This window comes from Antechinus flavipes, chromosome 1 (assembly GCF_016432865.1).
Source record: "Antechinus flavipes isolate AdamAnt ecotype Samford, QLD, Australia chromosome 1, AdamAnt_v2, whole genome shotgun sequence".
In the NCBI taxonomy this organism is placed as follows: domain Eukaryota; kingdom Metazoa; phylum Chordata; class Mammalia; order Dasyuromorphia; family Dasyuridae; genus Antechinus; species Antechinus flavipes.
In genome coordinates, this window is record NC_067398.1 from 251,244,760 (window position 1) to 251,258,724 (window position 13,965).

At 37.7% G+C, this 13,965-nt stretch overlaps 1 protein-coding gene across 2 annotated transcripts in view; it reads right to left on the bottom strand.

Annotated features, from left to right (window-relative positions):
- The window catches only part of AMZ1 (archaelysin family metallopeptidase 1), a 56,189-nt gene that overhangs the window by 20,307 nt on the left and 21,917 nt on the right, over nucleotides 1-13,965 (bottom strand). For both annotated transcript variants that reach the window (XM_052000084.1, XM_052000083.1), the window contains exons 4-6: nucleotides 4,525-4,653; nucleotides 3,502-3,662; nucleotides 1,700-1,876 (exon numbers count right to left, since the gene is read on the bottom strand). In XM_052000084.1, the coding sequence (XP_051856044.1) occupies nucleotides 1,700-1,876; nucleotides 3,502-3,662; nucleotides 4,525-4,653 (467 nt within the window). The remainder of the gene's footprint in view (nucleotides 1-1,699; nucleotides 1,877-3,501; nucleotides 3,663-4,524; nucleotides 4,654-13,965) is intronic.

The following is a 13,965-nucleotide window of genomic DNA, read 5'->3' on the forward strand; positions in this document are numbered from 1 at the left end:
CACCCTACAATTTCCACCCATCAGAATTCTACTTATCCTTTAAGATTCAGCATGCATCATCCCTTCCACAAAGCTTTCCTCGATCACATCTGATAAAAACATCTCTCTTCTCTGAATTTCTCAGCCTGGCCTTGAAAGTTTCATCTCTTATAGTATTTATAACATACAGGTATGGAATGAATTACATGAAATGTTGAAGTGTTTTGTGCCTCTTCTGAAGAAATAAATTGGTGTTATTCTCACTGAAAATTATCTCCATGGGAACATCTTCCCTCTTGACCTAGTGTTTGGGAGTAGGCTGGTCTATCAAGTGAAATCATAAAAATGGCATCAGACCAATTTGCGCTTCTCCCCTGAGAAAGTCAAGTCACTGACAGTTCTGAGGTGGGGATCAGAAATCTATTTATTCTCACCTTTGGCCCAGGAGAGTCCCTTGAATGTTAATGCTCTTACTTTGACATATCACTTTGACATATAGGTTCTGAAAGTACTGCTGAGGTGCCAGGTTACAAAGGAATACCAATACCCATTATAGGGTAGGATGGTCATGAGTGTCTCAGAAAACTACCCTGGCCGAAATAAGACTACTTTGAACTCGTGATATCATCCCTCTAGACAGGGAACTTACCAGCCATTCGGCTTTTCAGCATGTTCTCCAGCCTCTATCCCCTGGGGAAAAGCCTCCTCTAGACATTCCTGGCTGAGTAGATTAGCTCAGAACTTCCATCTGACCTTAAAGTCATGAGGCTAAATCTTCTGAATCATGTATATGTATATGCATATCTCCTAATTATCCAGTTCGCGGATTATCCAATGATTCTCCTCATTTGCTTTTTTGCTATCTTATATAAAAGCATATTCCTTCCCTAAGAAAATGGGCAGGAACAGAAGAGAAGCTGAATCTCAAATGTACCCATTTTGATTTTTGTGAGTAACCTGGTATGAAGTAAGGTAGGCAGCACTATTGGCTAAAATGGGAGTTGAGGAATGATCTGCAGATTTCTGGCTTTCTTCCTGTTCTCAGACATAAAAAGGGCCCTTGGGCTCTTGCATTGAGTTGGAATGTCCTCCCTCAACATCTCAGTTTCTCAGAATTCCTATTTTCTTTCCAGTCTCAACTCAAATGCTACCTCCTATGTGGGGAATTATTCCCTATTTTGCTAGTGCCTTCCCCCACACATCACCTTTTAGCTAACAATAGCTAACATTTAGGTGCAACATAGGGAGCTAGGTGGCAGAGTGAATGGAGTGCTAGCCCTGAGACTCAGGAAGATCTGAGTTCAGCTGTAACGTCAGACACTTACTCAGATCAGGTCACTTAAACTCTGCTCACCTTAATCCAATGGAGACAGAATTGGAAAACCATTCCAATATCTTTGCCAAGAAAAACCCATGGACTGGGTCTGGTGGCTGTAGTCCATAGGAGTCATGAATCATTGGACACAACTGAACAATAACAAAAAATATTATAACAATAACTGTATATGTATGTCATGTAAGAAATATATTCTAAGTAACAGGAGAGCAAATCCATGTTCACCTGTGAGCTTTGTATGGGAAAGAACAGATGTTCAGTGTCATTAGGTGTTTTCTTGGAGTACATGATGCACTCATGGAGCCAATGGGCTTGTTCCCCCTTCTTCTTGATCAATCTTTTAATTTTTATCTCCTCATGGGCATCAAGAGTACCATCACTCACCTTGTATCGCTCAATGAGCTTGAATCCAATGAAATGCTGCAGCTTCCGGAGGCAGATTGGGCAAAGGTCCAGGGGCCGGAGGAGGGCCTCGTCCAAACTCAGGACTCCCTGCATGATGCAGCTCAGCCAGCGGCAATTTCCCAAGCCAATCAGGTGGCAGATCTCATGACATGTGACCTATTACAAAAATTAAGATTGTCCTTGGCCTAGTTTGGGGAGAAAAAACTCATCCATAATTATCCATGTTCATCTATTTCCTACTTTCTCTCCATCTTAGTCAATTAGCTTAGGATTTCTCCACTCCAGAAGGTAAGCAATCCATCCCTCTTGAGGAAAGAGACCCAGATAGCCTGTCTATTCTTCCATTAAAATAAACATTTTTTGAGGACCTTCCTTTGGTGATATGACTGGCAGTATTTCATGTGAAATAGAAGAATTGGTATGCCATACATGTTTAACAACCAGCATTGTGAAAACAGGTCACACTTCTAAATTTAATCTATAATATTAGCATTTTCTTCATAACTTTTTTAATTCTAGACAATCAGCCAAGCAACAAATGAAGCTCTTATTTGTAACGTTTGCCAATTTCTGAAGTGTAAATATTCCCACTAAAAATTCAACAATCAGTCTTTGGTTTGATTTGGCTCTAGCACATGCCTGATTAGAAGGATGTCAAAATATACAGTGTATGTCAGGTGACACTAACAATCTCTTATTGACTGCAGCATCTGAAGTTAGTTCCTGCAGCAGACAACGAGCCTCATTCATTCATCTATTTCATTCAGCCAAAATGTATTAAGTCTTGCTCCATGTAATTCTTGGTTATCAAAACCCGTGATTGTAGGCCATAACCCTGCACCAACCCTTAGAGGTTGTCCCCGCGTCTGGACTGGTTGCTGGATTAAGACCAAGAGAAATCCCTGAATAGATTCCAAGGAGAAAAGGAATTCACTGACTTCTAGTTCTGTCTTGTTTTGTTTGATTTAGGCTGGTTTGGCTTTTTTTTTTTTTTTTTTTTTTTTTTGGGGGGGGGGAGGGAGGGAGGAGGTAGTTAGGGAGAGATTCCAGCTTGATTAACTCAGAATTAAGGAAGCTATTTAATCCCATATGCTTGAAGAACACCCAGAGCAGCTGAAACTCTCAAAGACTCTCTCAGATTCATTTACATTCTCTGTAAAGGCCTTCTTCCCCTAAACTGGCCCCCCTAATCTTTACAATTACAATTTAAACTTTATCCACACCCTATTACATGTGTGAGATGCCCCTTCAGCCAATAAAACACTTAATACTAATTAGGAAGCTATTTCCTTTTTGCTCTTTTTAAAATATTATTAATGCCTTTTTATTTTCAAAACATATGCATGGATAATTTTTCAGCACTGATCCTTACATAGCCCTGTGTTCCAAATGTTCTTTTCCTTCCCCCTACCCCCTCCCCTAGATGTTTGCTCTTTATTTTTGGAAGGGACTAGACCCTGTGATTTTATCAATGTAAGGAACTCCTAGGTGATGAATTTCTTTTACCAATTCAAACCATTATCTTCTCTGCCTGGAGCACTGAGAAATTAAGACATTTCCCACATCACATAGCCAGTATGGGTCAGAAAGCAGACCTCACTCAATCCCAGGTTTTCCAGCCTCCAAGGCCACCACTCTATTCATTATGGCACACTGCCTCTCAGGACCCACTTCTCAGGACTTGTGTAATATCAGACATCTGAAATGGCTTTGAAGCTTCAATTTGGCCCCAAGTGAACATGTCTTCTAAGACTGGGAAAAACCTGTCCTGGCACACATACCTTGCAGCATTGAACCATCTCCAGAATGCTGAAGAATAATGTCCGATTTCTGTCCTTCAGGGTTATCTCAGGCACCCTCAGGGTGATCTCTGATATCTCCTCAGCCCCTGGAGTCTGGCAGAAATCAGCTGAAAACCTGGCAAAGCTGCATACTCCTACTTCTGAGTAAAGGAGAGAATATCACAGTGAGTTTTAGGAATTAAGGGGTTAAGGCTGGAATGGGGAAATGAAGAGGCCTGGGGAATCGGACTTATCTTACTTCTCTGCAACTGTAAACTCTTCCCTAATGTGATAAAGTGGTCTCAGAAATCTCTCATCAAGAAACACCCACATTCTGTCCCATTTATCACTGTGGTGTTCGCTGGGCAATGAGTCAGACTTTTTCAGCTTGTGACTTTCTTCCCCATCTGTAATATAGCCTTGAAAAGAGCCATTTCTCCCAGAAAGTGACTTTTCTCTGAATTTTGGGTTGTCGGTAACAGAAACTATTTTCATTCATTTCATCACCTGTATGATCTCATTAGGAAAGGCAGACAATTAATTCTTTTTAAATGGAAAAATATTTGTAGTATCATACATTTAGAGTTAAAAGGGAACTTAGAGGCCCTCAGACAACCCTGCAGTTTACAGATGAGGAAATTAAGGTTAATCGAAATTCAGTGGTTTACCCAGGATCACACAGCTAGAAAAGTGTCTAAAATTTGAACTTAAATTTTCTTAGCCCAAGTCCACCATTCTAATCTAGCTGGTATTAATAAATCCATGTCTACAGAAGTTCTTTTCCTCCTTCCTCCCTAATCATGATTAATTGAGAGTTTTTCCTATATTCTTCCCATTTCTTCCCCTACTGAAAAAAAAAAAAAAAAAAGACATCAAACTTGAGCTGTTGTGATTCCTGTAAAATGTCTTCTATTTTATGTTCTCTAACACCTAACAATTGTCTTTTCCTGCATTAGTCTTTCAATGTAAAGGCTCCACCCAAATTTCTCTCATGGATAGAAGGTATCAGGAACCAGATCTCACCTTGTCCTGGAAGGGATTTGCCAAAAGTGAAGCTCCAGGTTTCACAGGGATACAGGTCCATAAGGGTGAGGCCCAGTACACACAGGGCATCTACAGGTTTATTGTTTTTCAGGAAAGTCAAAATGCTATCTAGTAATGGAATACAAAAAGAAGGGGGTTCTTACTGTGGAAACCAGACAAGGTGTCAGATGACAGACTTAGTAAGTATTATTTCATGACATACATAGTCTTAGATTAAGTCACTTAATTTCTCAGTTTCCCTGGGCACCAATAATGGTTCGATTGCCATACTTTTAGTTTCAGGTCTCTGTTTCCCTTTCCTTCACAACTCAAGCAACTTTTCCTCCTCGAGATCTGGCAGATTACTTCCCCTATTCTGAGCAGCTACGGCAACCCTCAGTTTTCTCTTTCTGATCGAAATATGCAAGATGTTGGAATTTGTAAAAAAAAAATAATTTGCAATCAGCATCTGAGTACACAGGGGAAAAAAAAAGAAAAAGAAAAAGTTTCTGAATCTGAATTCTGAAAAATATTCTTAATCTCCTGGATTCTGATTCACAATAATCTGAAACCTAGCTGAACAGGAATAGCTTTTGGTTTTGAGTAAATTAGCTAACCATCATAATGGATTCACAGATTTATATACATGAATGATACAATGAGCTGAACCAGGAGAACAATCTCTGTGATTCCAGCAATAACACAAAAAGAAACAACTCTGAAAGACCTCAGAACTACTCTTACCAAAGCAGAGATCAACTGTGATTTAAAAGGCAGATGATAAAACATACCTGCCACCCTTGGCAAAAAGGTGATAAACTAAAGGTAAAGAATGAGACATTCATTTGATCTGTTCTGCTCTACTATGCTTATTTGTAAGACAAGGAACAATGAATTAGGGGTTAGTCACACATATGAAGGTGAGAATATATATCAAGCTATCTAATAAGAAATTATTGTGATTCCTACTCCACAACTGCACAAAATGTCATCCAGCAGCCCACAGGCAATAGGAAAGTGGAGCAACAGCAAAACCAGAACTAGCTCTGACAAATGTGTCTCCCAGAAAGGCCAGAGAAGAGACTGAGAAAAAAGAACCACATTCAGTAAACCAAAGTGTAGCCTAAGAATTCTTAGGACAAGACCAAGAAAGGCTGAAAACTGAAGAAAATGTAAGCTAACTGATGTAAAAAAGAAATAATTGGTCTGAAAAATAAGTCAAGAAGATGTAATTTAAGAATAACTGGAATCCCAGAAAACCAGACTAAAAAAAAAAAATTTGAATACTAAATTTCAAAAAATCATAAATGTAAACTCTTCACATCTATTAGAATTAGAGGGCAAAGTATATGGACTTTCAAATATTTCTAATGAAAAGACTAAAGCTGAATAAGAAATCTAAAACATAAACACAAGAATCCATAGAAATCTAGAAAGTTAATGTTTAAACAGTGGGAAAGAGCTGCATAATGATGTAGTGCTAACATTCTAATAAAGGAAGAAAAAACAAGTATTACTTCAGAATCTCAATGTCTTCAAAGGGTGTTAAATAAGAAAAACACATGTTCTAAGGAATAGAATAGTTCTATTCTAAGTGTTTTAAGAGGGGAAGAAAAATGAGGGTAAAAGTAGGAATATACTGGTATGAAAGAAAGAAAGCATAGAACATGTAATTAAGATAGAAGATTAAAGAAGCATTGAGGAATGGGTGGGATAAGTTAGCATCAGATGGACCTCACTTCTCTGAAACAGAAAAAAAGGTTGAACACACACCCTTCATCAAATGTAGAAATCCAACAAATTTAATAGGAAAACAAGTGAGGGTAGGTGGGTTAGAGAATGCGGGGTTAAAAAGAAGGATAATACCACAGTTCCAAGGAGGGAATAATCACATGCAAAACAAACTAACTGGAATTAAAAATTGAATGGATGCTCATCAATTGAGGAATGGCTGTATAAGTTGTGATATATGAATGTGATGGAATATTATTGTTCTATAAGAAATAATGAGTAGGCTGGTTTCAGAAAGGCCTGGAGAGACTTACATGAGCTGATGCTAAATGAAGTGAGCAGAACCAGGAGAACATTCTACATAGTAACAGCAAGATTATGTGATGATCAACTATGACAGACTTAGCTTTTCTCAACAATATAGTGATCCAAGGCAATTCCAATAAACTTGGAATGGAAAATGCCATCTGAATCCAGAGTGAGAAATATGGAGACTGATTGTGTATTGAAGCATACTTTTTTTAACCTTTTTATTTTTTATTTTTTGCTTTTTCTTTCTTGTGGTTTTTCCCTTTTGGTCTGATTTTTTTGACAACATAATTAATATGGAAATATGTTTTAAATGATTGTAACATGTTTAATCTATATCAGATTGCTTGCTGTGTTGGGGAGGGGAGAGATAAGGAAAGGAGAGAAAAAAATTGGAATTCAAAATCTTACAAAAATAAATGTTGAAAATTATCTTTACATGTAATTGGAAAAATAAAATACTATTAAATCAAAAAATAATGCCATAATGATATTACAGCTGATGGCATCATGTACTGGTAGAATTCAATGCTTTAAAAAAAAAAAAAAAAAAAACTACACACACAACTTTCTGGCCAATTGGGGAATTTGTTTTTTTAATACATGTTTATAACAAAGACTTTGTTTTTATTCCTTTCTATCAAGGGATAGAGGAAATGAACATGTAAAAATAAAATTTAATTAAAAGAAAAATATATCAATCCTGAAGGAGGGATCAAAAGAACAGGAGAAAGAAAAGCAAAGAAGTAGAATCTAAGGAAATATCCATCGATTGAGGAATGATTGGACAAATTGGGATAGTGATTGAAAGTGCAATGGAATGTTATTACACCCTAAGAAATAATAAAAGAGATGATTACAGAGAATCCTAAATAATAGGAATTGGCACAAAGTGAAGTGAAACCAAAGTGAACCAGGAAAAACAATCTGTTTAAAGACAACAGTGTTGTAAAGAAAAACATCTTTAAGAATCTGATCAATAAATTAACCAACCATTTCTCTACAAGACATGTGATGAAGCCTCTAATTCCAGTCAGAGAGATGATGATTTCAAGGTACAAAAGGAAATATACATTTCTGGATATGACCATCCTGTGAATTTCTTTTGTCACAAATGCATTTTTCTTTTTTACCTTTTTTTGTTATTGTTAGAAGAGGAAGACAAGGAGACAGGTAAAGAGGGAGATGTGAATCTTAATGCAAAAAAAAAAAAAAAAAAGGCCATTGAAACATTTTTTAAATGAACATAACCAAGTTCAGAAAGTAAACAATTTAGAAAGTAATGGGTAGAAATTTGTTATATACAAATAAGCCATATGAAATAAAGATTTACAGTTGCATTTACAAATTTCTTTTTCTCTTCTATTGTGCATATATGGAAATGTTCTTTTTGCTGTTTAAGTAAGGAATAAAAAATAGTAGGAATACCAATAAATCATCTTCAAATGGACAAGAAAAAAAGAAATGCAAAACATTACCAAAAAAGTCATTTTGTTACTATCTTGTTATATGTATATGTATAGAACATATGTATATGTATGTATAGTTTATTTTTCAAAAAACTATGTGAGTTCTCAATGTCCTAGACAAATTTTCTTCTTTTAATATTTAAATGTTTGTTGATAATTATGAAGTTCACATTTAAAAAGGCAAAAAATTTTTTAATTTTTTTATCCCATCACTTTCCAAATATCAGACAGATCTGAGTGTCTGTTTTTATTTTTGTTTTTAGTCTTCAACCCCTCTTCCTCTAGTAAGAGAGTTTGGATCAAGACAGCAGAAGCTCACCTAAGGAAACAAATTCTTCCCATTACTAGTGAAAAGAAATCCTTAAATTTGGTAGTAGTATATGATTATAGGGCATGTTTGCTCAGTGGTTTCTCCCTAGCCTTAGTCAAGGAAGGAGGATTTATTTCTCCAGAAGGTCCAATTTTCTTCTTTCATTAAAAAAAAGTCGCTTCCTCTTCTATATTTCAGGGATGATGATGATAATAACTGGAGGAGGAGGAAGAAGAGGATTATGATGATGATGATAACTGACCTCTAGATAGTCCTTTAACATTTGCAAAATGCTTTACATACATTAACTCATTTAAACCTTAATAGCATCTTTGTGAATTCCTATTGATATTAACTTTATTTTACAGGTGAGGTAACTGAGGTTTAGAGAAAAGAGGGTATTTGCTTGTTATGCCACAGTTTTCTTTAACTATCCTGACTCAGTTTCCCTGTCTCAGTTACCTTAACTGTTCTGTCTCTGACCCAGTAAAACTAAGGATTATTCGCTCTTGGGTTATAAATTAGCAAGATAAAAGAGTAGATCTCCTGATTCTTTTATGGATTTACAATATTCCTTTAGAATATTCCAAGATCAACCCATGATATCTTTACTTCTTTGTCTCTGGAATTTTTAGGTTTTATGGCTTCCCCTCCCTGATAAAAAAAACTTTCCCTCCCTTTCTCTTCTTTGTCTCCAAAAAGGTATTTAAGAAGTTGGGGTTCTTCCATTCATTGCTGGAGAATGGCATCTGGCAGCTGTATGCTGGAAGCTGGATTCTTTGGGTCCTCCAGCCCTGGGACCAATATGGATTCCTTGGTCCCAGTATACTTATCTCTGTCTGACTGGATAATCTGAGACGAGAGTCCTGTCCAGTCAATCTTACTCTCCCATTAATAAAATATTAAAACTCTCTAATCTCTCTCCTGCCTCAGTTTCTCCGGCATTACAATTTGGAGGTCCCGCCGAGATAATAGAAACTGAGAACTGGATTAGAGATTAGAGACCTCTCCGTCTCCACCTAGGCCTGAGGGGGGCTCAGGACCTGGGTCTGTTCCTTGAGAAAAGACCAGCACTCTGGCTACCCCAGAGCCTCCTAGGAAAAGGAAGCGGTTCTTCAGCCTCAGTCCGGCCTACAGTGGACAACGAAATCGATTCGGCATTTGATTCGGCATTCGGGAGAGTAAGTCTGTCTGGTTTTGGTTCTGGTTCTGGTCTGTTCTGTTGCTAGCAACCTGTGGTCTCAGAATAAATGCCGACGGGTTTAAAAATTCTGAGATGGGTATTTTCTGGGACGCTGGAGAATATCCTCTGGGTATGTTTGCTTAATGTTGTAACTGTGTAGTCTGTGTGATATATGTTCTATGTTCTGTGTGGTTTGTCTGTTGTTGGTTGGAAAACAACGTTGCAACTGTGCATAGTAAATTGGAGCTCCATGTTTGTTTGTGTGTGTCTGTGTTAAAAGTTAAAATAAGCTTGTAAGAGATAAGGATTCAGCCTCTGTGTTGCAGGCTTAGAAAATATCAAGAAGTTTGAAAAATCTTTCACTCTCTTCTGTCTCTGGTTGATTGCAGCAGCCTGTGAGAAAAGGGGAGAAAGGAAGAAATAAAAAGAAAGAAAAAATAGATTGAAAGGGATTTGAAAGTTCGGAAAGTTATATATGTAGAAGAGCAGGTGCTAACATTTAAAGGAAAGACATTTGAATGGAATATCTAGGCATTCTCTGTGAAGGCAGAGAAAAGCACTAAATGGGCTTCCTTGGAAGTTCACAGAAGCCCCTTTGGATTCTGGAAGGGAAAAAGGAAACTAACTTCTCTCTGAGGGTGGGGAATCCTGGAAAAAGCCCCTAATCTGTTTTTGAATCTTACAGGTTTTTGAAGGGAAAAGGAAAGAGGAATGCAGGTGATTTAGGAAGGACTGATTTGTAAGGGAAATTAAAGGTTCGCATGGTGTTAGGAAGGTGAAACAAAGACTTTTGGGAGTAGGTGAAGAGGTGGGGGAAGGAGTCACCCACCCCCACTGCCTTCTGCTACTTTACCAAAGGAGCATCTGGGAAGGAAAGTTCTTTAAGGAGATTGTTTAAGTATGTAGTCATGGGGAAAGAGAAAGTTGGAAATGGGTGGATTTGGGAAGAAACCTGATATTGGGAAACTGATGGGTTAAATCTTGAAAAGGATCCCCATGTAGGAAATTGAGTGAGGAAGCTGAGGGAAGTTTTTTTTCTAGGGGGTCAGGATTGGAGGAAGGGTGGCCACGTGGAATCCTCTCCTTCCCTCACCCCCCTGAGTATGTTCCTGCTGTTTTTTTTTCTCTTATCTGATTACGGCCAGTTCAGCAAACTGATTTTTAAGGACATACTTACTTTTAGGTTAAATTGATTGAATACTTGTTTTTTTTGATAGATAAAAGTTTTCTTGGTTGAGGAATATGGTCATAAATGTGATCCATACTGGTCCGAGTATTTCTAAAAGTTTTAATTGCTATGTTAAAAAAAACCTTCTTGAATTCTTTTATGTGGAATTGGGTCTTTTGTATAAGTTTAAATTGATTGTATTGGGTCATCCTGAGGTTATTTAAAGGGCCTCTGAACATAATAGTTTTTTTTCTTTGTCCTTTTGAAAATGTTTATTATGGACAATATGCAATTTGGGATATTTTTCTATGTATTGGGTATTTTAAAAGCAAACTGATTTGTATGTATAATGTTCACTCATGTAACATCTACCTAGATATGATAATTGTTCTAAGTTGTGAACTTAGAGGCGAAATTTCTTTCTGTTATTACTGTAACGTTATGGTAACTCTTTTAAGATTTATCAGAAATTTGATTAATGACATTTGTTATTGGAGGTAAAAGTTTTTGGGCTTAGAGTTAATTAGCTAATGCTATTTGGGAGTTTTAAAGCTCCACCCTGTGACAGTTACTGGACAATTGATTGATAAGCTGTTAAAACTCAACTGCTTATGTTATGTTATAGTTATGTTCTTGCATTTTTCCTTCTGTAACTGATCTCTCTGATCAGAGCAATGGTCAATGGAACTGTTAATGCAATTCAATTATGTCATGCCTTGCTATTTTCAGTCTGGCCATATGTAGTCATTGTATCCTAAATGCTTGGGCAACTATTTCGCCTGGTCATCTGTCTGTTACTGGATATTTGTGTTTGGTTCCTTTAAGGTTTCTACATGATAACTGGACAATTAACAGGGGTCTGTAAGACTGCAGCTGTTTGCTTGGCCTGTAAAGCAAACTCGTCTCTTCACATAGGAAACTGCTGGCCAATCCATTTTGGCCTCATGTTTTGCAACAGTTTGGTGAACTGAGTCTATCTGAGACTGATCCAATCTTTATGTGTTAGATTTGTGTTTTTGTTCTAGATTTTGGTCAAATTACAGATATTGGCTTGCTTCTGGAACCTGGATCAGCTTTGATCAGCTTTGATTGTCACCACGGCACACACCCACTCTGCAAGGAATGAGAGCCTCCTATTACTTCACAGCCTGAAGTAGCAGTTTTAAAAATGTGACCATGGACTGGACCCTGCATCGACTGTACTTTGGACTGATATGAGGGACTTTGGGAATGGTTGATGACTGATTGTTAAACCTTTCCTGGATCATCTATTACTGTGTGTTTTAAGATTTGGGATGGGATTTGTTAAAACTGTGTAATTATTGCTGTTATGTTTGAGGGCTTTTTAGGCCTTTTTAGGAAATGCTACTGTATTAGTCTGTTATGTATAGGGATTTTGATTTGCTCTTGGGATTTATATGGGGAATGGTCATTTGATAATTCCTTTCCGTGAGAAAAAAAAGGGGAGGTAGAGATAGAACATTGGGGAAATTGGTATATATTTTCAAAATACCTGAAAGAATGGGAACCCTTAGCTCCTATTCACTTTGCCTTAAGCACTTTTGCCCCATCCCCTATCTCACTAGTTCAGATTGAATTTGGATGCTTTAGTTTTAGAATCCCTTATTTTGTTAAAAGTGCGCTGGCAGACTCAGTTTTGGGGATTATTTTTTAGAAAAGTTTTAGAAATCAGACACCTGTCCTGACACTGGCAGTCTGATCTGTTTTTCCATTCCTGTAACCCCAGTTCATTAAGTATTTCAGCATTTCAAAGGACCTTGAAGTTTGGCTTGAGGCACCTAAAAAGTTTGGAGTTTGCCTGCCTTGATGGTCTAACTGTGCATAATCTGCTCAGAAATCTGTATTCTAATAGCAGTCCTGTTTCTCTGGGTGGGGACGGGTGGAGCTACTATAAGCCTCATCCTTCCCCCATGGAGAGGGCTGCCTCTCTGAATGGGCCTTGGACCCTGCTGCTTTGTAAGCAGAGACTGAGTTAAGTGCACAAATGATCACAGATCTAACTGTCCATCTCAAACTGGATTCTCTGGCTGAGATGGTGCTCCAGAACTGGAGAGGGCCTGACATGCTTGCAACAAGGGAGCCTTTGTACAGCTGTTAACTCTGGGGTTATCAGGGAGAGACTTGCTCTTGCCATATGAGTCCTTACATTTTTCTAGTTTTATTTTTGCTCGTTTGCTTTACATAAGGTGGGTCAAAGACCTCCTGGGTATCTAGAGGAAGGTGCTAAGATTCAAAGGTTTGAATATTTAGGAGAAAGAGTATGGAATGTTATGCCACAGTTTTCTTTAACTATCCTGACTCAGTTTCCCTGTCTCAGTTACCTTAACTGTTCTGTCTCTGACCCAGTAAAACTAAGGATTATTCGCTCTTGGGTTATAAATTAGCAAGATAAAAGAGTAGATCTCCTGATTCTTTTATGGATTTACAATATTCCTTTAGAATATTCCAAGATCAACCCATGATATCTTTACTTCTTTGTCTCTGGAATTTTTAGGTTTTATGGCTTCCCCTCCCTGATAAAAAAACTTTCCCTCCCTTTCTCTTCTTTGTCTCCAAAAAGGTATTTAAGAAGTTGGGGTTCTTCCATTCATTGCTGGAGAATGGCATCTGGCAGCTGTATGCTGGACGCTGGATTCTTTGGGTCCTCCAGCCCTGGGACCAATATGGATTCCTTGGTCCCAGTATACTTATCTCTGTCTGGATAATCTGAGACGAGAGTCCTGTCCAGTCAATCTTACTCTCCCATTAATAAAATATTAAAACTCTCTAATCTCTCTCCTGCCTCAGTTTCTCCGGCATTACATGCTCATGCCCAGGAAGTATCTGAGACAGTCCTCAAAGTTAGATCTTTCTAAAATTCCAAATCTAATGCTCACTCCTAATGTTGGAGTAAAATAAAGTTGTAGAGGGCCAAGGAGGTAAGACTCCATTCCAGGTTTTGAGTCTTACGGTAACTTGGCTCACCAAAACTCCCTTATTGAAATAGCAGAGACTGCTTGTCAATATAATAAATTAATAACTCCAACAGTGGCGACGGAACTAGAGACGGAACATGGACAGAGCTTTTGTGGAAGGGTGCCCACTTAGACATGCATATACAATTCAGGTAAGAGGGGAATTAAATAATAAAAAGTGAGGATAAAGTGGGAAAAACAGTGATCATCAACAGGCACTTTATCACTGGAAATAATTTACCATTAGAAATAGTTTATCACCAGGCTGACACAGGGGAAAGATATCAAATATTAAA